The sequence below is a fragment of the Mesoplodon densirostris genome, chromosome 4 (assembly GCF_025265405.1).
Source record: "Mesoplodon densirostris isolate mMesDen1 chromosome 4, mMesDen1 primary haplotype, whole genome shotgun sequence".
NCBI lineage: Eukaryota > Metazoa > Chordata > Mammalia > Artiodactyla > Ziphiidae > Mesoplodon > Mesoplodon densirostris.
Window position 1 is genome coordinate 51,779,661 of NC_082664.1, and position 27,016 is coordinate 51,806,676.

The 27,016-nt window shown below is 39.7% G+C and overlaps 3 protein-coding genes across 11 annotated transcripts in view; 2 read left to right on the forward strand and 1 right to left on the reverse strand.

Moving 5' to 3' along the window:
* Nucleotides 1-7,610, forward strand: part of CDKL1 (cyclin dependent kinase like 1) — a 58,418-nt gene extending 50,808 nt beyond the window's left edge. For 3 of the 5 annotated variants that reach the window (XM_060096248.1, XM_060096249.1, XM_060096250.1), the window contains 2 exons: nt 3,204-3,260; nt 4,434-6,888. In XM_060096248.1, coding sequence (XP_059952231.1) covers nt 3,204-3,260; nt 4,434-4,733 — 357 coding nt within the window. In that variant the 3' untranslated portion in view covers nt 4,734-6,888. Of the gene's footprint in view, nt 1-1,498; nt 1,801-3,203; nt 3,261-4,433; nt 6,889-6,992 lie in introns of those variants that run through there. The other 2 variants (XR_009531732.1, XM_060096251.1) reach the window with 2 other exon arrangements.
* DMAC2L (distal membrane arm assembly component 2 like) lies at nt 1,306-20,308 on the reverse strand. 4 transcript variants are annotated; one of them, XM_060096254.1, is made up of 6 exons: nt 14,923-15,102; nt 14,400-14,511; nt 12,874-13,082; nt 12,115-12,286; nt 10,207-10,335; nt 1,306-1,868 (listed from the first exon to the last, which is right to left on the reverse strand). In XM_060096254.1, exons 2-5 carry the CDS (start codon nt 14,504-14,506, stop codon nt 10,221-10,223), a joined length of 603 nt encoding a protein of 200 aa, XP_059952237.1. In that variant the 5' UTR covers nt 14,507-14,511; nt 14,923-15,102; the 3' UTR covers nt 1,306-1,868; nt 10,207-10,220. The 4 variants fall into 4 exon arrangements, with proteins under 4 accessions (XP_059952237.1, XP_059952236.1, XP_059952238.1 ...); XM_060096253.1 differs by lacking the exons at nt 1,306-1,868; nt 14,923-15,102 and adding an exon at nt 20,222-20,308 and having other exon boundaries at nt 7,731-10,335; XM_060096255.1 differs by lacking the exon at nt 1,306-1,868 and having other exon boundaries at nt 7,731-10,335; nt 12,115-12,283.
* A 66-nt stretch (nt 20,309-20,374) lies between these two features.
* Nucleotides 20,375-27,016, forward strand: part of L2HGDH (L-2-hydroxyglutarate dehydrogenase) — a 99,828-nt gene continuing 93,186 nt past the window's right edge. Inside the window, exon 1 of one of the 2 annotated variants that reach the window (XM_060096246.1) lies at nt 20,375-20,595. In XM_060096246.1, coding sequence (XP_059952229.1) covers nt 20,456-20,595 — 140 coding nt within the window. In that variant the 5' untranslated portion in view covers nt 20,375-20,455. The remainder of the gene's footprint in view (nt 20,596-27,016) is intronic. The other variant, XM_060096247.1, reaches the window with a different exon arrangement.

Genomic DNA, 27,016 nt, shown 5'->3' on the forward strand with positions numbered 1-27,016 from the left:
GAAAACGGTGATGAACTTGCTTGGCCAGCCTTACTCTCATACCTGTTCCCTATGGCCAATGTGTGGAAAACACTTATTTTTCAAAAATTGAAAAAAATTTAAAACATGCATATCCTAACCCACTTTCAAGAATTTATTCCAGTGAAACTATTAGACAAAGGCATAAAGATATGACATTCTTTTTTTAAATTGGGGTATCGTTGGTTTACAATGTTGTGTTAGTGTCTACTGTACGGCAAAGTGGAGTTCCCTGTGCTATACAGCAGGTTCTCATTTTATACATATTAGTTTACATGTGTCAATCCCAATCTCACAGTTCATCCCACCACCGCCCCCCTTTTCCCCCTTGGTGTCCATACGTTTGTTCTCTACATCTCTGTCTGTATTTCTGCCTTGCAAATCGGTTCACCCGTACCATTTTTCTAGATTCCACATATATGCGTTAATATACTATATTTGTTTTTCTCTTTCTGACTTACTTCACTCTGTATGACAGTCTCTAGGTCCATCCACACCTCTACAAATGACCCAGTTTCATTCCTTTTTATGGCTGAATAATATTCCATCGTATATATGTACCACATCTTCTTTATCCTGTCATCTGTCGATGGACATCTAGGTTGCTTCAGTGACCTGGCTACTGTAAATAGAGCTGCAATGAACATTGGGGTGCACGTGTCTTTTTGAATTGTGTTGTCTCAGGGTATATGCCCAGTAGTGGGATTGCTGTGTCATAGGGTAATTCTATTTTTAGTTTTTTAAGGAACCTCCATACTGTTCTCCATAGTGGCTCTATCAGTTTACATTCCCACCAACAGTGCAAGAGGGTTCCCTTTTCTCCACACCCTCTCCAGCATTTATTGTTTGTAGATTTTCTGATGATGCCCAATCTAACCAGTGTGAGGTGATAACTCATTATAGTTTCGATTTGCATTTCTCATGACATTCTTTAATAGAAATCATTTCCTTTAGTGTTCCATCAGTAGGGAATTAATTAAATAAGTTATGGTATGTCCTTACAATAGAAGTACCACATAGCTAATAAAAATAGATTCATATGTAATCACCTAAAAAAAAAATGTCCACAACATATTGCTAAATGAAAAAAAAAAGTTACAAAACAGTATATATAATTTGACATAATTTTAATAAATATTTAATAAATACACACATTTACATGTATAAATATTTAATAAAACATACATTTACATGTATAAATATAAAACAATATGACAACCTCTGGAAAATCAGGCAAAGATTTTTACGTTTGTGAAATAAATGGCTGCAAAGATATATACCAAAATATTAACAGTGAATGTCTCTTTGTGGTGGGATGATTTGTTTCTTTATGTTTTTTTAATATTTTCAAAAGTCTTCTAATGAGCCTGTATTATACTCAAAAACATTTCTGAGCACAGTTAAGGTCTGTGAGATCCTGAGTTCCTACTGCCTAAGGAAGGTGCTTTCAAACTGAAACTAACCCTTCTCCATTGCTCAGTTTCCAGATGGAAGGTCCATCCAGTTCCACCGGAGCTGTCTGTTCTCCCAACCTCTTGGCCTGTCCTGCAGTGAAGTCTCCCACCTCCCACTTCCCCGCCACCCCTGCTCCTGCAGCGCTAGAAATAGGAAAAGTGGGGCAGCTGGGAGCCTGCGGGACCGCAGAAGCAGGAATGACACCTGGCATATGGGAAGTGACCCAGCCGGCTCCCTTGTGACCTGGACGTTCCCAGTTTCACGCTAAATATCCCTTGGCGATTTCCTGTTCGCTTTTCTACCGGAGAAGCCTCCGAAACAACCCAGGTTTCATCAGTTTCATCAGCGTAAAAGGCTTCCTATGGTTTCCCAGAGGTTGTGCTGCAGGGGATTTCCTGTTGACAGAAACACAGGAAGAAGTAGTGGGGGGGCTGTGCTGGTTGAACATCTGTGTCCCAGTCCCTCTGCCGGTCAGCAACCCTGCGCCAGAGAGGCCTGCTTGCTTCTGGGGCAGGGAAACCGGCTAAGCAGGCGGGATGGGCCCATCCTATCACAGCCAACCAGCCGGCCTCGTCCCAGGCGTCCTTGCTGAGACAGCAGGGCTCAGTGTCAGCGATGTCAAGGCAATCCCCAGAGGTGCTCAGATTCAACACACAGAAATAGCAAGAGAAATAGTTTAGCTGTGGGGGTGGAGAGGGCCGCTCTCAAAGGCTGATACAAATCCGCTTTAGGATTTTTTTTTCCCCTGTTGGTCTTCAGAGCCTCAGTTTTGGAGTTTCCTATCTCTTATTAGTGATGAATAACTGCACACTCAGGAATTGGTTGTTGTTGGCTGCTTCCCCTGTCCCAAGTAACACTGTGCTTTTAATCTTGATGGCAGCACCAGGGAACTGCCATCTTTAAACACACAACACACCTGGTCATTTATTTGACTCCGCTTGGCTAGCTCTTAATATCTCAGCTCCCCTCCTCTTTAGCCTCTTTATCAGCTGTATATCTCTTTAACTGGCCTGTCTGTCTGCCTGACATAGGCATTCCTTCTACTTTATAGTGTTTATTATTCCTGATTGTCTCCTGCCTGTGACTGGAGCAAAATAGCCTTAAAGGGCCAAAGGGAGATTGATGAATTGTCTGCTCAGGAGACTCTTTAAACAGTAGGATAATCAGGGAAACAGCAGGCTCTTGTGGGATGAGAGAACAGTGTTTATTCCAGAAAACCAAGAAACATTTTCTGGGTCAGGAAAAAAATCTATTTTGTAGCTCCCTTTATGTAAATATCAATAAATGCAGTAATCAGAGCCCCTTTCTATAAATGCCAAGATAAATGCCAAAAGTTATTCTAGGGCAAGGCAAGTTATATAAGTTGAGGCAGAAATAAAGGAAATAACAATTGCTTGACGAGTGTTTTGGGTTTTTTTTCTTTCCTTAGTATCCCCTCACAATTTGCTACCTGCATCAGTTCTTCAGGAAGTGAAGGGGGTTAATGGTTAGGAAGAAAATTTGGAAAAGCAATTTGGAGGTGGGGAGAGAAGGAGCTTATAAAACAATTTGGAGGTGGGGAAAGAAGGAGCTTATGAAACAGACACAGGGAGGTGGGGTGGGCAGAGAGTGGAAGAGGCGAAGAAGGTGCCAGGGAGATGCTTCTCTCACTCAAAAGAAATTCAATCTGAGGTAACCTTATATTTGAATATATGCTGTAAATAAAATCCCTGTTTTCTTTTCTTTAACAGGAACCACTTGAATTAAAATTTCCAAACATCTCTTATCCTGCCCTGGGGCTCTTAAAGGTAAAATCATGGCTTCCAACAGACCTGGAAGCACACGGCAGCTGTACCACTAGGGAATCAGAATGATGTATGTCAATCCATGGATTGAAAAGTGTTCCTTTTAGAATTCTTCTTCTCCTTTGAAAAGTATACATATTTTCCATTTTTAAAAATGGGTCACATAACAGTGAAAACATCTGAAAGTATTTTTCACTTTAAATAAACTTAAACTGTATTTGACATCTAAATTAACACAAAATAGAAATTTAAGATTGGGGTGGTTTGTTTTACAAAAGGATCCTTTTCTTCAAAAAAATGTTTAGCCATAGGATTCTTTTAAATAGCCAACTCCCTAGTATATTGGAAATAGGTTTTGATTTTAAAACTTGATTTATATACACATTTTCAGAAATATAATAGCCCTTATGTAAAATGAGGCACCAATTAAAATGTTTGCAAGTTACAGACAATGTCCCACCCATTTCAAAAAGTATTTAAAACATTTACTGATGCATTTATAATTTTAAAAAATGAGACAGTTCCTTGGGGTATGTAGTTGTGAGATTTAATCTTTCCAAGTATGAGCCCTCTGGCCTATTTACTGGCAAAGCAAATAGTTAAGAATGATGTAACATAAAGAGATGTATATTATGCCTCTCCTTCCTTACATACACATAGTTACCTGTAATGCATGGACTATTTCTGGAAGAATATACCTAAAATAACTGATTTTAGAAGGGAGAATGGAAGAACTAGAGTGCTGGAGAGACTCTGCTGCATGCTGTATAAATTTTATTTTTACCATGTGTGATTTTTTAAATAAAAAACTAGTTTTTACTAAGTACAGGCAAGGAACCAAATGGGTTAGGTGGATTATTCTAGTGAGACACTGAGGTGAACTCAAAAATTGTATCCTACTCCCTCAGGGCAGAGCGCCAAATACCTCAAGAACAGAACAAGGTGGAGAAAATGATGTTTTTTTTGTTACTATTCCTAGAAACTATTAATTCATTACGTGGTAACCCATGAATGATTGTGGAAGGAACGAAAGTCATGATTGGTGTGTTTTTTCCTCCTTTTTCCCCCCTTTTGTTCCCAACTGAAGAGTTTAATCTTTCAAAGAAGAAAAAAATGACTTTGATAAGTTAATGCAATTTTAAAGAAGTAAAAAGAGGGTATTTTCTGTTCTTTCAGGGCTGTCTCCACATGAATCCTGCCGAGAGACTGACATGTGAGCAGCTGTTGCGGCATCCATATTTTGACAGCATCAGAGAAATAGGGGATTTGGCAAAAGAGCATGAGACATCAACAAGGAAGGCCCTAAGACAGAGCCGAAAGCACCTGCCGCGGGTAAAAATGGGGCACTGCTTTACGGAAGCATCCAAGGTTGCAGTTTCAAATGAGCTCATACCTGCCACCTGGTGCGGAGAGTCTGAATCTATACTTGAGGTGGCAGTTGTGGCTTGCAGCTCCAGCACCTTTATTCTTGCATGAGACACACAGGTCACAAGATCTACCAACCAGGGTCCCAAAGGCATCTGCCTGCTCAGGGCCCTTCTCCCAGAATCCTAAAGGTGACCTTGCCCAGCAGCTCCCTGCTGCCAGCCAGGGGCCAGGGCTTTTGGTGTGCATGAGCACAGGTCCCAGCTAGGGACAAGAAGCGTGCTTCTTATGCTTTGGAAAACGAAATCAAATTCATCCCGGTTAGCTCTCTGTCATCATGTTTACCTTCAGTATTGATTGACACTCCAGGTTTATCTAAAAAAGGAAATGTTTTCCTCCCTGATCCATTAATCATCAGAGTTGGCTAGTGTAAATGTGGTGATGAGTGCTTTCAGTGAGAGCAGCAGAACAGTGCATTTAACCAGATCACAGCATCCAAGCTGCATCCAAGGGAGCCTGTGGGGAATTGTGATTGGTGTAAAGTGGCAGAATGGCCTTACATTAAGTGTCTTGTCATAAGCCAAAAGCCGTAATAATTTAGGATGGGCTGTAGTTGGAACCACAGTTAAGGTGAGCTGGCTGCTCCTGGTCGCTTCTGGGTCTGCTCAGGTGCCCCTTAAGCTATAAATTATCTTGTCTTTAGTCTTTCCCTTTGCAGCCTCCTCTGCCCAGTATGCTGAGTGGCACCTGGGTGGTGTTTGTGAGGCTTGGAGGAGAGAAGAGGGTGGACAGTCCATTATGAACAGGTATAGCATGAAACCCAGGGCCCTAAAAGACCAGAGTTACGAAATTAAGAATGCTTTTAATGCAAAACAAACTGGAAATAGACCTTCCCCTCAGAGTTACCCCTTATCTTGCTGTTTTCTTTGTGTTCAAGCATCTTAGAACCCTTGAATTACAAGGGATTTTAGAAAACCTCATCCCTTCTTTTAAAGAAACTGGAATTAAAACTTAAAAAAGTGGGACTTAGGGCTTCCCTGGTGGCACAGTGATTGAGAGTCCGCCTGCCGATGCAGGGGACACGGGTTCGTGCCCTGGTCTGGGAGGATCCCACGTGCCGCAGAGCGGCTGGGCCTGTGAGCCATGGCCGCTGAGCCTGCGCGTCCGGAGCCTGTGCTCCGCAACGGGAGAGGCCACAACAGTGAGAGGCCCGCGTACCGCAAAAAAAAAAAAAAAAAAAAAAGTGGGACATCACTGGTGGCGCAGCAGTTAAGAATCTGCCTGCCAATGCAGGGGACATGGGTTAGAGCGCTGGTACGGGAAGATCCCACATGCGCAACAACTGAGCCTGCGCTCTAGAGCCCGTGCGCCACAACTACTGAGCCCGTGTGCCACAACTACTGAAGCCCACGCGCCTAGAGCCCATGCTCCGCGACAAGAGAAGCCACCGCAATGAGAAGCCCGTGCACCACAACGAAGAGTAGCCCCCACTCACCGCAACTAGAGAAAGCCCGCACGCAGCAACAGACCCGACGCAGCCAAAAATGAAAAAAAAAAAAAAAACTTAGAAAAGTGGATTATCAATGGCAGAAAGTGAGACTTGTAGCAGAGTTGTGACTAGAACCTCAGGATGAGCCACCTGCCCATAAATGCTACTGAAATAGGCACCAATTAAAAAAAAAAAAAAGAGGGTCTTGATGGAAATATTTTTACTTGAAAGACTAGGGGAACCCAACTAATTTGTGTGTTGCTTGTAGGTGCCAATTGTTTGATTTTAAAGTATTTGTTTTTCAGATACCTAAGGCCATATAGTACTGTACAAAAAAAAATGTGTTCCCTTACTTTCATTTGACATTGACGATAAATGCAAACATTTTCTGGCAGCATGAAAGGAGCAGTTTTGCCTTTTTAACTAAGGCAGTAGGTGGGCAAATCACCTGAGTGCTCCAGACATCAGTTTTCTTCACTACAAGACAAGATATTGGCTTAAATGATCCCTAAGGTCCCAGCAAGCTCTTAACCCCCATGAATCTGTGTTTTTTTCCAGTAATGTTAACATGTAGATTTTCCCTTCTTTTTCATATTCTCTAAATTTCCTTTAATATGCATGTTTTGCTTTATAATATAAAATAAATATTGAAAAGAAAAAGCAGAGACCAAATTTATGGGAGGGGGTGAGCTCCACATCCTTCAATTCCGCCCCTGAGCAGAGACCAAATTTAAACATTTTGTCCTTTCTCAGATCCTGGATTCTGTGCAGAAAAAGTATTTCTGTGCTGGAAAAGTTGTTTGTTTACCTCTTTTGGATGTGTTATCAATAATGAAAAAAGTGTACGGCATTGAACGTAATTCTGTGTTTCATATTTTCAGTTGCAGTACCTACCTCAGCTGGCTAGCAGCAGCATCCTCCCAGCTTTGGATAACAAGAAGTACTACTATAACACCAAGAAACTTAACTACCATTTTCCAAACATTTAAAGAGCTTGGAGATTGATAACAAAAAAAGAGTTGATCATTAATTTCAATAAAACATACATTTGATTGAAAGCAATCACAATGTTGAAAAAATCATCAGGAGAAAACATACGTAACTAACTGGGGGAGGCCACTTGGCAAGACGTGAAGGGAAATTCCAGAGGCAGTGTTCCATGCTTGACGATGGTGTCCAGAACAGAAAGGAAAAACTTCTTTGGATTTTCACTTTTATTTTTGTTGTATCTAAGTAGCTGAGCTTATGGACAGAATATAAACTATCTACTGCACTCGCCCATACCTCCAGCAAAATTAGAGATAAAAAAATTTATGCTTCAATTGTACCATATGCAACAAGTGAAAAAATGGATTACAGAATGCCCATATACGTTTCCTTGGATCTCTGTTGCTTTGAGTCCTATCTCCTGCCTTTTCAGATTTTCTCATCGTATTTAAGGAGAGTTAAGGTTCTTGAAACCAAAATGTTTAAAATTCCATTTCCTGCTTGCTCTAGCTCTTGATTTTTATATATTGAAACTTTCTTGAATATATGAGATGTTTAAAATATTTAAAATCATGGATTATCATAAAAGATAATTTACATGCTTATATATTTAATGATATGTTTATAGACATTTCTTACATATACTTTGGTCTTTACCTTTAGTAAAGGTTGCATCTTAGTCATTTTTGCAGGGAAGATGGATTTACTATAATCCATCCACACTTGTTCACCCAATTCCCCTTGCAAACAGTGGCATGAAGCTTGGCAGCTGACCCAGGGGTAGAACAAGATCCACAGGCTTCACAGGAACTGGGCCTGCCAGCCTGAAAGTAATTAGTACTTCATTCTCTCCAGCTCAGCCTCAGACTTGGAGACAGAGATACTGGCAGGACTACAGTGATCTGGGTTTTGGAAGAAACTGCTTATGAGCTTTTACTTGGGTCATAAAAGACATAAGGTTATAAGCTGATGTTTTCCCTGAAATATCTTTTTACACTGTATGTGTATGTGTGTATATCTATAGTGCACACACATATATGTGTGTGTATATACCAACCTAACAACCAAAACCTAACTAATAAGAAAATAGACCAAAATGATATCATTGAGAATTCCTAGCTTTGTACAGTGATACTTAAAATGATGACATATAACTAGCTTTGATTTGGCCTATTGCTCCTATTCATAAAGCTTTTTCATCCTTGTCCCCTGGACACAAGGGCAATATGAAGCTGATGTCTGCTTCTTATTACTCAACCCCATTTTTGATTGAAGTGCTGCTATTTCCTAGCAGTCCTCAGCCATGGTTTTTGAAGATGTATTTTACTGTATCTTCAAAACCTTTCTTCTGCATTCTCAGTTTACTGCTACGTTAATTTTCTTCATGAGAGCATTTGACCTTATTCACTTACTGTTAAGTAATCCACCAAATTCTGGCATCTGTTCAATAATTTTGGCTACCCCAGCCAGTTTAGTGATGTCCTGAGGCTTCCTAATGTATGTAGCTTCTTGCATAGAGCTGATAGCGGGTTAAATACTAGTCACCGTATAATCTACTTCTTGTTATGTAGACTTGATTCAAATGACAAAGAAGGACATCCAGTTTCTGCTAATAGTTTACATTTTGTGTTTTTCCTTACCCCCAACAGTGTACCTGATGAGGCAGATGACTATAACTGCCTAATTTATCCAGTAGTTTTAAGGAATACCATTCAGAGTAGAAAAGTAGCTCCAGACTAACCTGTGGTCAGTCAGTTGCTTCATCACATAGTAATCAAACAAGGTTGAGATAGAAGTGGTCATTTTTTTCTAATGAGTTCTATTAAATATATGCTTATACTTACTTTAACCATATCTGTGATCTTTCCTTCAGCATGGAATCACCACTGTTTCACATAAGACTGTTCTACATCCTTATCATTTTTTTATTTACTATTTTCTGATTTTTAAAATGACAGTGGCAATTATATTAGTAAACTATATCATTTATGGTATGTGCTATCTACATAAGCTGGTTCCTAACACAACTAAAATTCATTTTTCTACTTTAATGCTGTATCACAGAAAGTGTTTATTTTAAAATTATCTCCAGTCAAGGTTATATTCAACAGATTAATATTCAAACCAAACATACAGAAATCCACAAACAAGGTGGCATATAACTAACAATAATAGAATCAGGACCATTTGCAGCAGGTAAAAATAAAGATCTGTTTATACCTATTTATGATATTCTTTATCACTGCTTTCTAGATGTAAAGTGAATTTTGTGCTTATACTTCTTATGATGTCCCTTGAGCTCATGGGAAGTACTATCCAACATATATGAGGGAATACAAATTAGTTTCTAATTGACATGTTAAATTTTTCTGTTTGAAGCAGTTTTTTAATTTAAGCAGAAAGTAAGTATAGCTCTGCTGGCCTTCATCGTTGTTTCCTCTGTTCTATTGCAATCCTCAAAGCTATTTAAATCCAGCCAGGTATTTATGTCTAGTTTTAATAAGACACTAGACTAAGCCTACAAAATAGACAAATTAGCCAGAAACTGTTCATTCAGAGAAAGGATGTATGGTATAAAGAGCACAGGAATGCAGGATCAAGACAAATGCATGCAAATCCTGGGAAGCAATATGAATGCCCCAGCAACCTCTGACTACTTTGCGTAATTGACTCCATCAGTGAATCTGAAATTTAGCTTCCAGTTTTTCATAATTGTATATTTATAGTAACATGCTTCAAAAACTTTAAAATGTAACAAATTACTGTTAAAAATAAAGAATGTGTTGTACATTTAAATCATTTTAAAGAACTCTTAAGTATCTACATCAAGAGATATTTATATAGGATTGATATAAAATAAGGAATATTTAAGAATTAAAATGGTACCTGGTTTGTATTTTTCTTAAAATGATTTAATGTACCTAAATTCTCACTTCTAACTTAGTAACTTTAGTGAATCACATCTGAATGTTTATTTTCTACATGATGGACTCTGCTAGAATGTTGTGGTATAACATTCTTATAGTTCTGTTGATGTTTATGTAATATTTGTTGCTGTTTAGGATCAACAATTGCACACGATACTTTATATTGAAATAAGACACTTACTGAATATTACTATTTTACTTCAAGTCTAATTTTAGTTCCAGAGAAGGCAGTGATGTTTTAAAGGCTTGGACAATTTTTTCTTTTTCTTTTACGCCAGGAAGATCACTTAAAAACAAATACTTGAGGTTTCTGGAAGAGAAATTTTTAAAAGTTAATTTAACTTGGCCTTTACTCATAGCATTAAAAATAAACTTGCTTTATTGACTTAAAAAAGCTACACACAGAATGTGTTCATATCATCTTACACTTTCAAAATGACTTTTAGAATGGTAGTCTTAGAGTACTACTTTAAATGAAATTCATGCTGGGCACTAAGCCAGACCTTGGACAGTTTAGTTGTTCTGAATTACATCAATAATGCTGCTGAATTCTTCCAAATATTTTATGTATATTATGGCATAGAACTCCTTTGTATGTTAAATATAAAATATGACATCAGTCATGGTGATGATTTTTTGCATCTGACCCTAAAACCAAAAACAACTAAAACAAAAATAAACAAGTGGGACTACATCAAATTGAAAATCTTATATACAGCAAAGGAAACCATCAACAAAATGAAAAGACAACCTACTGAATGGGAGAAAATATTTGCAAATCATATATCTGATAAGGAACTAACATCCAAAATGTATAAAGAACTCATACGACTCAACAGGAAAAACCCCAAACAATCCAATTTTTAAAATGGGCAAAATATCTGAATAGACATTTTTCCAAAGAAGACATACAGATGGAGAACAGGTACATGAAAAGATACTCTACATCATTATCAGGGAAATGCAAATCAAAACCACTATGAGAAAACACCTCACACTGTTGTTAGAATGGCCATTATCAAAAAGACTAGAAATAAGTGTTGGTGAGGATGTGGAGAAAAGGGAGTCCTTGTGCACTGTTGGTGGGATTGTAAATTGGTGCAGTCATATGTAAAACAGCATGGAGGTTCCTCAAAAAATTAAAAACAGAACTACCATATGATCCAGCAATTCTACTTTTCAGCATTTACCTGAAGAAAACAAAAACACTAACTCGAAAAGGTATCTGTACCCCCATGTTCATTGCAGCATTATTTACAATAGTCAAGATACAGAAAAAACCTAAGCGTCCATTGATGGATTAGGTAAAGAAAATGTGGTATCTGTATACAGTGCTGTAGTATTCAGCCATAAAAAAATGAAATTCTGCATTGGCAACAACTTGGATGGACCTTGAGGGCATTATGCTAAGTGAAATAAGTCAGAGAAAGACAAATATTGTATGATGTCTTATATGTGGAAGCTAAAAATAAATAAATAAGCAAGCTCATAGATACACAGAACAGATTGGTGGTTGCCAAAGGCATGGGGTGGGGAGTGGGAGAAATGGGTGAACGGTTTCATGTTTTTGTTCTTAGTTTAGGTAAATGGAATTTTAAAAATACGAATCTTAACCTAGAAAGGAAAAGAAATTGGGAAAGTTCTTAAAGGAACCAAGTGTGTATAAAAAGTGAAGCCTTAAAGCCTCAACTAATGTAAGAGATAAACAATCTAGTACTTTTGGTTCTAATGTTTAAGATTTCTCAGACTTCTGTGGTGCTGAGCTTATTGGCAGAACATAGGGGAAATTAAAAGATGGGGAGGAAGTATAATAGCTAGTGCTTACTGAAAGCTTTCTGTAAGAGGAACCATGCTAGGTGCTTTATGTAGGTCAATTTTTTTAAAAGATGCTCCCTAAAAAATGCAATACAACCATGACATATTAAGGGTGATAATTTAAACTGTTTTAAAATATTCTAGCTGACAGCTAAGTCATTTTCATAAATTATATTTTTCAGAATTAAAAAAAAGACACCACCTCTCAACTGTTTTAAATTCCAATTATTCACCTTAACATTATCAAGTTTCCATTTTGGCACTGACCACCTACCTTAAATGATGCAAAGCAATGATACCTTTGTCTGTGATATTCCCACATGAAATTATTTCCATTTCCAACATGCTTTTTTGTAAATTTTTAAGTTGACTAAGTCTCTGCAAACAGTCATCCTCAATATAGTGACACTTGCATAGCCTTATTTTTTCAACATGCTGTAGGCCTTCTGGGGGAAAAAAAGTACAGTTTAAGAACCTGCTTTACCATTAAGATGATCAACTATCCTAGTTTGCCCAGAATTGTTCTAGTTTTAGGATTGAAAGTCCTAAGTCCTAGGAAACCTCTTAGCCCCAGGAAAACAGTAACGATTAGTCACCCTATTAACCATACAAGGTATTCACTCTACAGGTTGTGCTGATGGACAGGGCCATTCTGCAGTCAGATGCCCAATGCACTGGAGGAAAGAAATGCCGACACAAGCAGAAGCTGTGTGGATATAATTATTTCTACATTAGTGAGCGTTTCTCAATGACAGAAGTTTGACAAAGATAATTTGACAAGGCCTTGAATTTTAAGTCAATAAAGCACAGAATAAAGGCATGTAGAGACAAGCTTAGTGCAGGGAGAAAGGAGAGGAAGGTATTTGTAACCTCTATTTAATTTAAAAATAAATATCATACACAGGAAGAAACAAGCTGGATTGGACTGAAAAAGGCAAAAAGGACACACCTATGACTATAATAGTGAGTCAACTGCAACCAAATGTCACTGCAAATCACCTGCATTTCCCATAACAAATGATAGGGGAGTTACCCATGTGATCAAATCCAATGCTCATGATACAAGAATCAGTGGCATCAATTGCCTGAATCTTGTATTTGTCCAGAGGGCCTGTTGGGAGGTGGTTGTAGTCCTTCTGCCACCTCTCCTGGCCGTGGTAGCGCACCAGAGCCCCACAGCGCAGCAGCCACTCGGACGCCGCCCTGTCAGGGCCAACATCCCGGATGCGTTCATGATCCACTCTGTTGGCAAGAGAAAAAAGCAGGTAGGTTTTACTATAGTCACTAGCTTAACTATGTTCACCAAAGTAAATACAGAATAGCAACCACTTTTCACTTCACATGATGAGGAGGGAGATAATATATTAGTGAAATCCATGTAAAGAAAACATTCAATGACTCTACCTGCTACCTTTTTTGCTTTTGTTTTTGTTTTCAAGTGAACTCTGTCAAGGCATGTTATTCTTATGTGAGTTTATCAGGCAGACATTGAGTCTTCATTGATTCATATGTAGCACAACAGCTTCACACCAGGAGGTACTCAGTATCTATGTTTTGAATGAATGACTACACTTGGTTATCATTTTTATTACTGACAAAAGATTAAAAAGGGAATAATTTCGAAACTTTGTTCAAATTAATGTCATTAAGTGATATTCATTAATTTTAACATATGCCTTTTTCTCTAGTTAGTGATATTAATGCTATATTAAGCAACAAAGGAGGTTAGTTTTGTCAGTTTCAAAATATTTCTAAGCATGCCACCAACTTTTTATTTTATTTTTTTAAATGAATTTATTTATATATTTATTTTTGGCTGCGTTGGGTCTTCGTCGCTGTATGCGGGCTTTCTCTAGTTGCGGCGAGCAGGGGCTACTCTTCATTGCGGTGCGCAGACTTCTCATTGCAGTGTCTTCTCTTTGTTGTGGAGCACAGGCTCTGGGTGTGCGGGCTTCAGTAGTTGTGGCACGTGGGCTCAGTAGTTGTGGCACGTGGGCTCAGTAGTTGTGGCTTGCGGGCTCTAGAGCGCAGGCTCAGTAGTTGTGGCGCACGGGCTTAGTTGCTCCATGGCATGTGGGATCTTCCCGGACCAGGGCTCGAACCCGTGTCCCCTTCATTAGCAGGCAGATTCTTAACCACTGCACCACCAGGGAAGTCCCCCAACTAACTTTTTAAAAGCTTGATTTCCCTTGATAGTATTCAAAAGGTTAACTACATCCCTTAAGAAGCCATAGAATAAAATATTCTAAAATTACATTTACTGAGCTTTTCTGATTACAAAAGTAATAAATGTTCATTTCAGAAAACTTGAAAGGCATTGAAAGGATGAATAAGAAGAATCACTTAAGTCCTGTAACCCAGACAGTTAATATTCTGTAATCTATTTTTCTGATCTTTATTCAGTGCTTGTATGTTTTATTTGCTTTAAAAGAAAGTTAGGGTAGTACTGCACGCAGGACACAAAACATTTGAAACACAAGAAATAACCAAATTAGCTACTGGGAACTCATCAAGCTGTAACAATTCCCACATTTCTTCACTTTAGTTAGAGTAACTTACTTATTAAACACTGCATTCAACCAGCCCCAGAAGTATCGGGAGTCACGTGACCTTGGGAGTTTCTTTAAGCCACAGAACTGCTGGGAAATTTTTCCAAACAGCATCATTTGATCTAGACACATAAAACAGTATTCATATTAGATCATCAGCTGGCAATCAGAGTCCCATACATACGGTAACTGACTTTACAACTTCAGACTCAGTGCTCTTGTGCTGATAAAGCTGATGACTCACTTGCCACTCAATAGTTATTAAGCAAGTTACTCCTGTTTTTTGGTTTCTTTTGCTGCAAAAATGAGAGGCTTAATTGAATGGTCTCTGGTTCCTTCCAGCCTTGACATTGTTCTTTCTACTTGTTCACTCCTCAATTGGAGTCAGCCTGCAGTGGTGCCACCTGGTGTCCATTCAGGCAGTGCATCTACAAATTTACTGAAACCAGCTCCAGTCCCAATCTACATTTCCAGTACCAAAATGACAAACTAAAATCACCTAAGGAGCAATGTGTCAAGGTTAAGGCACTTACATCCAGAAAAGGAGAGGAGTCGTGGAAACAGATCTTCCTATCACAAGGCTGCAAGTAGTGTCCCCAGAAGAATGCAAAGCAAGAGCTGTACAAGGTCAGCTGGGAAAGACTGGGCAAGTAACTTCACCTCTCTGACCCTTGGTTTTCTCATTTGTAAAATGAGATGATTTGCTCAGATGATTTCCAGCTGTAAAAACCCAAAACTATGAGTTGAGAAGACGATTTTGGAATTGGGTCTCAACCTGATTTACCTCAATTCAAATTTCTCTGATAGTGTGCCAGGTGGGGGGAAAACAAAGATAAATGAAACATGGTCTCTGCCTTTGAGGAGCTGACAATTTAATGCAGGGTGGAATGAGCTAAAACAAGTTACCAGGTAGTTAAAATAAATGATAGAACCTGGAAAATACCTCAAAAGAGTTAAAGACACACAAGGATTTCAATAGACAAAGATGCCAGGAAAATGTAGGTCAGGTGATAAGCTGAGGCAGGAACCTTTAAGGCATGTTGTAGTTCAGTTGGCTCAGCACATGGGGATCATGAGAAGAGGAGGGAGACAATGTACACAGTCATATCGGGAAGGGTCTCCCATGATCAGCCAGAAAGTTTGTCTTCTGCAGGTGGCTGGGAATCATTGAGATTTTAGCACAGAGCACTGGCATGGTTAGCACTATGCTTCAGGAATATTACTCAGACAGCAGCATCAAGACTGAGGGTCATTTAGAGATGAGGAAACTTAAGCCCTGATAATAAGTAACTTGCTGACACCCTAAATCCTTTCTGGAACAAGGTGGGGTATTAATAAACACATGTGTTTAAAGGGACTTGTCCAGTGTTTCATGGTTAATTGTTAGCAGTGCTGAAACTGGAACCTAGTTTTCTCTCTTATTAGTCCAGGGCTCTTTCCTCAGTCATTGGAGGGTTCTAGAACTCAGGAAAAAGAAGAGGACTAGAAAGAGGCCTGAGTGGGAGCTACCTTAATGCTGAGGAAGTGCCCAAGGATGTTGGGTTGTAAAACAAAGAGAGCTGAGGTCTGAGGACAGAACCCTGGGGTCATCTACTAGCCTCTTTATCCCTTCTCCATCATCACTCTGCCTTCATTACTGCAAACTTCTCCCCCTGCTACTTCCTCCCACATTCTCAGCCCTTTCCAGCGTTTGGTTAAATCTCTCTCCACCTGTGCCCATCTCAGTAACTCCTTTGGCTGCCAACCTTATTTACAAATCTGGGCTTTCCAGCTTCAACTCAGGCTGTTTCCTCCATTTACCATCCCCCCCCCCAGAATCCTATGGAAATCTTCCCCAACCTCAAGACCTTACTCAAATGCCATCTCCATCCATCCATTCATTTATGCAATAAATATTGAATGTCTGCTATACTTAGTGCAAGAGATTCAATGGCAAGACAGAAGCAAAACAAAACAACAACACAGGAGAGAGAGACCGAGAAAAACAAGGTTCCTGTCCTCATAGAATGTGTAGTATATGTACCGTATACGTATAGATGACATATAAACAAATGAATAACATGCAACACGATGTCTTAATGGAGGTATGGACAAGTTCTGTGAGAGCTTAGAGAAGGGAGTGAGGGATAGGCTTCATACTAGAGGTGTCTTCTGAGATGGGTCTCAAAGGATGATTAAGAGTTTCCAGTTAGGCAGAAAAAAGAGAAGTATGAAGGGCAAAAGGAAGAGCAAGAATCACATATTACTCATTTCCATTTTTCTTAGCACCTAGCACAGCACCATCCCCTAATGCAAGTTTAATAAATATTTGGCAATTAATAATCTTCAGTGGGTGATACATTTTCATGCAGAAACCAGGGAAACTCGTTAAGTGGGTAAATTAGAGAGGTTTGTGAAAACTGAAGTACTTTCACTTGATTCATTTTGGCCCACCTTGTATTTCAGCTTAAGGGAAAGATTAAACCAAATTTACTTCAGCTTATGATCTCTAAAAATATTACATATTATATTTAAAATAATTTAAACATGAAAATTAAGTTTTTATTTAGCAATAAATTTAAAAAACTAATTGGTAGGTTTTTGCATTCTCAACTGCTACTTTGTTAATTGATATTAGGAATTTCAGATGAATTCAAGCAGCTACCTCTGAGAATGCTTTCTAGACGGAAAGAGGAGACCTCTGGTGGTGAGTTGATGAATTTAGCTTTAATAAATTAAAAGAAACAAGTGAAATGCAAGTTAAAAAATAACCACTACTAAATTACCGCTGTGATAAATAATTTAGGAATTAAAATTATTTTAAAAATTCTTCTTACTATCATAACACAGCTTAGAGCCATAAGTTCATAACAGATGTTTCTAAAAGTTGCTATTATGTTCACAACTTAGAGAAGACCAGACCTCTAATGTGTGACTCAAAATAGGATATGGAGAGTCCCCCAATTTGCATATAAACAAGTTTTTTTTTTAAGTGGAAGTTCTTTTCTTACATATGAAACATAATTACTTAGGTGGGCTATTCAAAACGTTGGCTATTTTAGTGGTCAAAAAGACTGAACTAGCCAACTCGTTCTTGAGGGCAGTAAAAGTGTGAAGAGAGGGGTGGGTGGTATCAGAACTGGGGAGTTTTTTCTCCCCGAATTATAACCCCACTTCACTGCAAATTCATCCATTATTGATGCCAATTCTTATTCCTGAGGTGTTTAGAGTCTAGTGAAATAGAACAGCAGAGCAATTGCTTAGGAATGAGAAGCAAAGTTTCCAAAAGCCACTCTTAGGCTAATATCACTTGACACTCATTAAACTAATTTCACATAGGTTCTGACCGAGATGGAAGATGAACATGAATTCTTAGCTGAGGAGGGTGGTGGCTGGAACACAAATGTCTCTAGCCAAAGACATTACAGGGTGAATGAATGTAAGGTGAGCTCTTGATGTGAGATTATCTAAATGAAACAAATTAATGTACAGTCAAGCCTAGGGGAGAAGGTAAGCAGGGAAAATTTTATAAAAAGAGCATGTGTATTTTGAGTTCTTTCACTTTGCTAAACTAAGAAGCACGTGCTCAAAATCACAGAGTAGTAAAAAAGTCACTATTCTGGGCTGCCCCATGAAAGACTGACCACAGACCCTAGAACTATATAATTCTGTACTCAACCTAGTAACAAATCAACTACATCCCATGCAACGGTTAAAATAAAAAATAGTGATAGTACCAAAAGTTGGTGACACTGAAGAGGAGCTGGATCACTCAACATTGCTGGTGGGAATGTAAAATGGTACAGCCACTTTGGAAAACAGTTTGGCAGTTTCTTACAAAAGTAAACATGTGCTTATCATATGACCCAGCAATTGGACTCTTGGGCATTTATCCCAGAAAAACAAAAGCAGGCTTGCACAAAAAGCTGTACACTAATTTTCATAGCAGCTTTATTTGAAATAGCTAAAAACTAAAAGTAACTCAGATGTCCTTCAATGGGTGAATGGTTAAACATGCTGTGGTACATCCATACCATGAAATACTTCTCAGCAATTAGAATGAACTATCAATACATGCAACAATTTGGATGGATCTCAAGGGATTATGCTGAGTGAAAAATCCAATTCCAGAAAATTACATACTGTATAATTCTGCTTATGTAACATTCTTGGCATGACAATATTTTATAAAGGGAGACTAGAATGGGGAAGAGGGTGCCTTGCAGGAGAGAGGTGTACTTATAAAAGGACAACCGAGGGATCCTGGTGGTGATGGAACTGTGCTTTAGCTTGCCTGTGGTGGATACAAGAATCTACACATGCGGAATTCCCTGGTGGTCCAATGGTTAGGACTCTGAGCTCTCACTGACAAGGGCTGGGGTTCAATCCCTGGTTGGGGCACTAAGATCCCAAAAGCCCGATGGCACGGCCAAAAAAAAAAACAAAACAAAACCTACACATGTGATAAAAACTATACAGACCTAAATACATGCACAAAGGTAAAACTGTGATTATCTCAATAAGATCCATGGGCTGTGTCAATGTCAATTTCCTGGTTGAGTTATTGTTCTATCCTTTTACAAGATGTTACCGTTGGGGAAGACTGGGTAAAGGGTACACAGGATCTCTACTGTGTCTTACAACTGTATGGGAGTCTACAATTAGCTTAAAACTAAAAAATTGAACTAAAAAAAAAAACCATTTCTTATTTTTTTCATTTGTGATGAACAAGCAGGCAACATTCCACATTATTTTCGCAGATAAAGAAAATATGTACAACTGTCCAGGTGATAAAACCATATAAACATAATAAAAGCCATCACTTTATCGAGCACTTTACTGTGTTAACATCTGATGAGCCCTATCTCGTGTAATCCACACAAAAGTCCTATGAAGGAGATCCTGCTATTACTCCTAGTTCACAGAGAAGGGTCTGAGGCAAAGAGGTGAAATGACTTCCCCAAGCTACCCGACTAATAACTGGAGCCAAATTCACACAGGCAAGAATAAGTCCTTCCAGCAATAAAGTTAAATGATTCTATTTTTGTTCAGCTGTCCCGACCCTAAAAATTAAAAAACTTCCATCAAGCAGAGAGAACAAATGTTAAACAGGCATGGTGATAAAGGATCATGTAATTTAACACAGGTCTTTCATACATTACACGGTCCACTTCCCTCATTTTACAGATAAACAGGGGTGAAGTGACCTGCACAGGTGAGTCGCTGTTCCCAGGCCCGCACAGCATATTTAGAAGTATATCTCGGTCCAGGATTTTTTAAAAAAGGAAATAGATGGCTAAATGATGTCAGAGACCGAGCCGTCTGGTTCACTTAGGCGCTCAATATTTACAGGACCAATAAATGAATGAATGGCACGCCAGGAGCCACATATATGGAAGTCCAGAAGACTGCAGGCTATCAGGCGTTGCCATGACAGAGCCTCCGTCCGGAGAGGGCTAGGGCTGGACAGCGAGCGCCCCTCCAGTGGCCACTCCACTGGGTGTGAGCCGGGTTGGAGACCGCGGTGCCCTGAAAGGAGCCTCACGTGACGCGGGGAGGGGCTGAAGGGGGCGGGGTCGAGAGGGGGCGGAGCCTCGCGTGACGCGGCGCGGGGTCGAGAGGGGCGGGGCCTGGCGGGAGGTAGGGAGGCCGTTGGGCTTGACCGAACGACAGTTTTCACCATAATCATCCCGACTTTCTCCCGCGGCCCCGAGTCCGCTCGGCGGTGAAGAGCGAGGACGCCCGACTCGGCGGGCCAGATTTTCAGTCAGCCTAGCGATGGGAGAAGGGAAAGGGCAGAGGGTAACCACCACCCTAGACCCGCCCCACCCGGGGCCTAGCTCCTCTACTCACAGCGTCAAAAGGAAGGAGCGAGCTAGCGTCCCCAGCGTCTACGGCGGCGCCGGCCTACCCTTTGCCCTCCGCCGCGCGAGTCCATTGGCCACTGGCGGCTGCTCTCACGTGGGGCGAAGGCGCGCCCCTCATTGGCCTCTGCCTGGGGGCGGGGCTAGAGAGCGCCTGGACCTGGGCAGTGTAGGGCTCAAGGGCCGGCTCCTGGGGCTTGAGGCAGGGGAGGAGGCGCAGGCGATGGTGCTGGCGCTACGTTATCTAGGCAGTGTCTGCGGAGTGGCCCGCGGGGGGTTTCCCGGGGGCTTCTCCGCGGCGTGCGCGCCCGCGCCGGGGAAGCCCTGGCTGTTGTGCCAAGGTGGCCGCAGAGCCAGCACCAGGTGAGTAGCCGCTGGCCCGACCCCCCGCGGTCTGCGCTGCTTCTCTCAGAGGTGCCTCGTGCTGGACCTCTGCCCCTGCGCTACTTCCCTGTCCTCGGCGTGGGAGAGGGTCGGGATCCTGTGAATCCCGGGCTCCAACCTATGATTCCAGGAGCTACCTGCCTGGATCATCTGTAGGTTTGTGGGCGAGAGGAAAAGAATAAGAAAGGCAGTGTTGAGTAGAGGTCAAGAACAGTTCTGGCTCTGAATACAACCCCGCCACTTCCTATTCAACTCTGGGCGGGTTAGTTAAGGTCCTTAAAGGCTCAGTTGTGAATAGATTCTAGTCTCTCGCGTTAAGTGGTCGTTTTGAGGATTAAAAGACCTAACACACGGTAAGCAATCAAATATGCTGTTCATTCGCTGGCCTTCCTGATGTTACTTGGAAGAACTAAAACCGGTCTTATATCAATCAGTTCCTGGCACACGCATGCTGCATAGAGTTGCCCCTGTGAGAAGCAGCTCAGTTAGTTGCTAATTAAACCCTACAGAATTCAGCGTCCTGTGATTTGGAGTTTGGAGACCACATTCGCCACTACTGTTTTTCTCCGCTCTCTGTAGAGGGAATGGTTTATGCGAAGGTTTCAAAGCTGGAAAGGTCTTGGCTGTTTCGGGAACTAGAATGTGGGCAAGATGAGTGTGACTAGAGCTTAGCGGAACAGAGATGGTGTGGAATGACATCGGAGAGGGGCTACATCACAGCACTGTTTTTGTTTTAAATATACATGAAATCTTATTCTAAGAGCGCTGGGAGGCTTTTAAAGGGTTTTAAAGAAGTGATTAAGTGTTGATGTCTCAGAAGTTGATTCTGGCTGCTGTGTATTAGTGGATTGGAGGGGGATTAGAGTGGGATAGGATTTGTGATTCATCGTGGGGGTTTGTAGACAGCTCTTTTGGGAACCTTTTTTTAAGGGAAGAAAGGTAAGGTTAGTGAAGGTTTTGTTTATACTTTTTATTTTTTCTTTTTATACTTTTTATTTTGAAATGATTATAGATCCATAGGAAGTTGCAAAAGAACAGAGAGCTCTCATGTACCCTTCTTCACCCAATTTACCCCAGCAACACCTTACATAACTGTAATAACAGTATCAAAACCAGGAAATTGACATTAGCACAATCCAACGGCCTTATTCAGATTTTCATCAGTTTTAGAAGTTTAGCACTTGTTTGTTTTTTTTAAATTGCTTTACTACTTATAGACTTTTATTCTATATAACATTTAGTATCTTAAAGTATTATTTTGAAAATATTATTGAAATTAGGTAGATAGATTAGGGGGAGATTTACTTCTTTATAATTTTGAGTTTTCCCATCCATGAACTTGGCATATCTTTTCATTTATGCATACTCATTTGTTATTTAAAGTTTATTTATTTGTTGATTTTTTGGCTGCATTGGGTCTTCATTGCTGTGCATGGGCTTTCTCTAGTTGCGGAGAGCAGGAGCTACTCTTTGTTGCAGTGCGCGGGCTTCTCATTGCGGTGGCTTCTCTTGTTGCGGAGCACGGGCTCTAGGCACGCGGGCTTCAGAAGTTGTGGCGCACGGGCTTAGTTGCTCCGCGGCATGTGGGATCTTCCTGGACCAGGGCTGGAACCCGTGTCCCCTGCATTGACAGGCGGAGTATTAACCACTGCGCCACCAGGGAAGTCCCTCATTTGTTATTTAATAGAGTTTAAAATTTTTCTCTGTGAAGTTCTTTTTTCTTAGGTTAATTCTTTGATTCCCTTATTGCTTTGTCGCTATTGTAAATAGTATCTTATTTTATATTATTCTTTCAGCTGGATCTTACTGGTATAGAAGATGCTTCTGTGTACTTCTTATCCATTTTTGGAATCTGGTTCATATGTGCTTCACAAAATGAGTTAGGGAGTTCTCAGCCTTTTAAATTTTTCTGGAATATCTTTGATGATAGAGATTATCCGTTCCTTGAAAGTTTGGTAAAATTTATGTGTGTGTGTGTTTAAGTAGAAAGCTTTTGATGACTATTTTAATATATAGTGATTGATTCAAATTTTCTATTTCTTTATGCCTCAGTAATTTTGCCTGAAGAGTCCCCCACCCCGTTTCATCTATGTTATCAAATTTATTAGCATATAGATCTCCATGATACTCTTTGATTATGTTTAAGATCCTTGTTGTGTCTTTACGTATTTTTTCTTTATTATTCTGTTTTATTTATTTGTGTCATCTCACTTTTTCCCCCATTACTCTTGCCAGAGGTTTGTCTACATTATAAATCTTTTCAAATAAAAGATTTTTCTTCTTTATTATATTTTGTTATATATATGTTTGTTTTATATATTATATATACATGTTTATATATGTTTGTTTTTCTTTATTATATTTAACTTCTTGAGTTGTTAACCCATTAATTTTTGGTCTAGGAATATTTTTAGGAGTGTCTCTTGCATGTTAAAGTTCCTGTAGCCTTGTTTACCCAAGAATATCTTTATTGAATCCTCATATTTAAATGGGATAGTTTGGGCTTCCCTGGTGGTGCAGTGGTTAAGAATCCACCTGCCAATGCAGGGGACACGGGTTTGAGCCCTTGATTTCACTTTCAGATTTTTCATCATTAATATATAGGAATGCCAGAGATTTCTGTGCATTAATTTTGTATCCTGCAACTTTACCAAATTCATTGATTAGCTCTAGTAGTTTTCTGGTAGCATCTTTAGGATTCTCTATGTATAGTATCATGTCATCTGCAAACAGTGACAGCTTTACTTCTTCTTTTCCCATTTGGATTCCTTTTATTTCCTTTTCTTCTCTGATTGCTGTGGCTAAAACTTCCAAAACTATGTTAAATAAGAGTGGTGAGAGTGGGCAACCTTGTCTTGTTCCTGATCTTAGTGGAAATGGTTTCAGTTTTTCACCATTGAGGACGATGCTGGCTGTGGGTTTGTCATATATGGCCTTTATTATGTTGAGGAAAGTTCCCTCTATGCCTACTTTCTGCAGGGTTTTTATCATAAATGGGTGTTGAATTTTGTCAAAAGCTTTCTCTGCATCTATTGAGATGATCATATGGTTTTTCTCCTTCAGTTTGTTAATATGGTGTATCACATTGATTGATTTGCGTATATTGAAGAATCCTTGCATTCCTGGAATAAACCCCACTTGATCATGGTGTATGATCCTTTTAATGTGCTGTTGGATTCTGTTTGCTAGTATTTTGTTGAGGATTTTTGCATCTATGTTCATCAGTGATATTGGCCTGTAGTTTTCTTTCTTTGTGACATCCTTGTCTGGTTTTGGTATCAAGGTGATGGTGGCCTCGTAGAATGAGTTTGGGAGTGTTCCTCCCTCTGCTATATTTTGGAAGAGTTTGAGAAGGATAGGTGTTAGCTCTTCTCTAAATGCTTGATAGAATTCGCCTGTGAAGCCATCTGGTCCTGGGCTTTTGTTTGTTGGAAGATTTTTAATCACAGTTTCAATTTCAGTGCTTGTGATTGGTCTGTTCATATTTTCTATTTCTTCCTGATTCAGTCTTGGCAGGTTGTGCATTTCTAAGAATTTGTCCATTTCTTCCAGGTTGTCCATTTTATTGGCATAGAGTTGCTTATAGTAATCTCTCATGATCTTTTGTATTTCTGCAGTGTCAGTTGTTACTTCTCCTTTTTCATTTCTAATTCTATTGATTTGAGTCTTCTCCCTTTTTTTCTTGATGAGTCTGTCTAATGGTTTATCAATTTTGTTTATCTTCTCAAAGAACCAGCTTTTAGTTTTATTGATCTTTGCTATCGTTTCCTTCATTTCTTTTTCATTTATTTCTGATCTGATTTTTATGATTTCTTTCCTTCTGCTAACTTTGGGATGTTTTTGTTCTTCTTTCTCTAATTGCTTTAGGTGCAAGGTTAGGTTGTTTATTCGAGATATTTCCTGTTTCTTAAGGTGGGATTGTATTGCCATAAACTTCCCTCTTAGAACTGTTTTTGCTGCATCCCATAGGTTTTGGGTCGTCGTGTCTCCATTGTCATTTGTTTCTAGGTATTTTTTAATTTCCTCTTTGATTTCTTCAGTGATCACTTCGTTATTAAGTAGTGTATTGTTTAGCCTCCATGTGTTTGTATGTTTTACAGCTCTTTTCCTGTAATTGATATCTAGTCTCACAGCATTGTGGTCGGAAAAGATACTTGATACAATTTCAATTTTCTTAAATTTACCAAGGCTTGATTTGTGACCCAAGATATGATCTATCCTGGAGAATGTTCCATGAGCACTTGAGAAAAATGTGTATTCTGTTGTTTTTGGATGGAATGTCCTATAAATATCAATTAAGTCCATCTTGTTTAATGTATCATTTAAAGCTTGTGTTTCCTTATTTATTTTCATTTTGGATGACCTGTCCATTGGTGAAAGTGGGGTGTTAAAGTCCCCTACTATGATTGTGTTACTGTCGATTTCTCCTTTTATGGCTGTTAATATTTCCCTTATGTATTGAGGTGCTCCTATGTTTGGTGCATAAATATTTACAATTGTTATATCTTCTTCTTGGATTGATCCCTTGATCATTATGTAGTGTCCTTCTTTGTCTCTTCTAGTAGTCTTTATTTTAAAGTCTATTTTGTCTGATATGAGAATTGCTACTCCAGCTTTCTTTTGGTTTCCATTTGCATGGAATATCTTTTTCCATCCCCTTACTTTCAGTCTGTATGTGTCTCTAGGTCTGAAGTGGGTCTCTTGTAGACAGCATATATATGGGTCTTGTTTTTGTATCCATTCAGCCAGTCTGTGTCTTTTGGTGGGAGCATTTAGTCCATTTACATTTAAGGTAATTATTGATATGTATGTTCCTATTCCCATTTTCTTAATTGTTTTGGGTTCGTTATTGTAGTTCTTTTCCTTCTGTTGTGTTTCTTGCCTAGAGAAGTTCCTTTAGCATTTGTTGTAAAGCTGGTTTGGTGGTGCTGAACTCTCTCAGCTTTTGCTTGTCTGTAAAGGTTTTAATTTCTCCATCAAATCTGAATGAGATCCTTGCTGGGTAGAGTAATCTTGGTTGCAGGTTTCTCTCCTTCATCACTTTAATTATGTCCTGCCACTCCCTTCTGGCTTGTAGAGTTTCTGCTGAGAGATCAGCTGTTATCCTGATGGGGATTCCCTTGTGTGTTATTTGTTGTTTTTGCCTTGCTGCTTTTAATATGATTTCTTTGTGTTTAATTTTTGACAGTTTGATTAATATGTGTCTTGGTGTATTTCTCCTTGGATTTATTCTGTATGGGACTCTCTGTGCCTCCTGGACTTGATTAACTATTTCCTTTCCCATATTAGGGAAGTTTTCAACTATAATCTCTTCAAATATTTTCTCAGTCCCTTTCTTTTTCTCTTCTTCTTCTGGAACCCCTATAATTCGAATGTTGGTGCGTTTAATGTTGTCCCAGAGGTCTCTGAGACTGTCCTCTGTTCTTTTCATTCTTTTTTCTTTATTTTGCTGTGCAGCAGTTATTTCCACTATTTTATCTTCCACCTCACTTATCCGTTCTTCTGCCTCAGTTATTCTGCTATTGATCCCATCTAGAGTATTTTTTATTTCATTTATTGTGTTTTTAATCGATGCTTGATTCGTCTTTAGTTCTTCTAGGTCCTTGTTAACTGTTTCTTGCATTTTGTCTATTCTATTTCCAAGATTTTGGATCATCTTTACCATCATTATTCTGAATTCTTTTTCAGATAGACTGCCTATTACCTCTTCATTTGTTAGGTCTGGTGGGTTTTTATCTTGCTCCTTCTCCTGCTGTGTGTTTTTCTGTCTTCTCATTTTGCTTATGTTACTGTGTTTGGGGTCTCCTTTTTGCAGGCTGCAGGTTCGTAGTTCCCGTTGTTTTTGGTGTCTGTCCCCAGTGGCTAAGGTTGGTTTAGTGGGTTGTGTAGGCTTCTTGGTGGAGGGGACTACTGCCTGTGTTCTGGTGGATGAGGCTGGATCTTGTCTTTCTGGTGGGCAGGTCCACGTCTGGTGGTGTGTTTTGGGGTGTTTGCGGACTTTTTATGATTTGAGGCAGCCTCTCTGCTAATGGGTGGCGTTGTGTTCCTGTCTTGCTAGTTGTTTGGCATAGGGTGTCCAGCACTGTAGCTTGCTGGTCGTTGAGTGAAGCTGGGTGCTGCTGTTGAGATGGAGATCTCTGGAAGATTTTCGCCGTTTGATATTATGTGGAGCTGGGAGGTCTCTTGTGGACCAGTGTCCTGAAGTTGGCTCTCCCACCTCAGAGGCACAGCACTGACTCCTGGCTCCTCAATTTGGGATGATTTGTTGTCTATTCATGTATTCCACAGATGCAGGGTACATGAAGTTGATTGTGGAGCTTTAATCTGCTGCTTCTGAGGCTGCTGGGAGAGGTTTCCCTTTCTCTTCTTTGTTCTCACAGCTCCTGGGTCTCAGCTTTGG

Coding starts and splice junctions, on each gene's coding strand:
- DMAC2L (XM_060096254.1), bottom strand. CDS start 14,506: ATGATGCTGTTTGGAAAAATTTCCCAGCAGTTCTGTGGCTTAAAGAAA. Junction 12,287..12,873: donor CATTGGATTTGATCACATGG/GTAACTCCCCTA, acceptor TTTTTCCCCCAG/AAGGCCTACAGCATGTTGAA. Junction 10,336..12,114: donor ATTGCTTTGCATCATTTAAG/GTAGGTGGTCAG, acceptor TTTCTCTTCCAG/AAACCTCAAGTATTTGTTTT.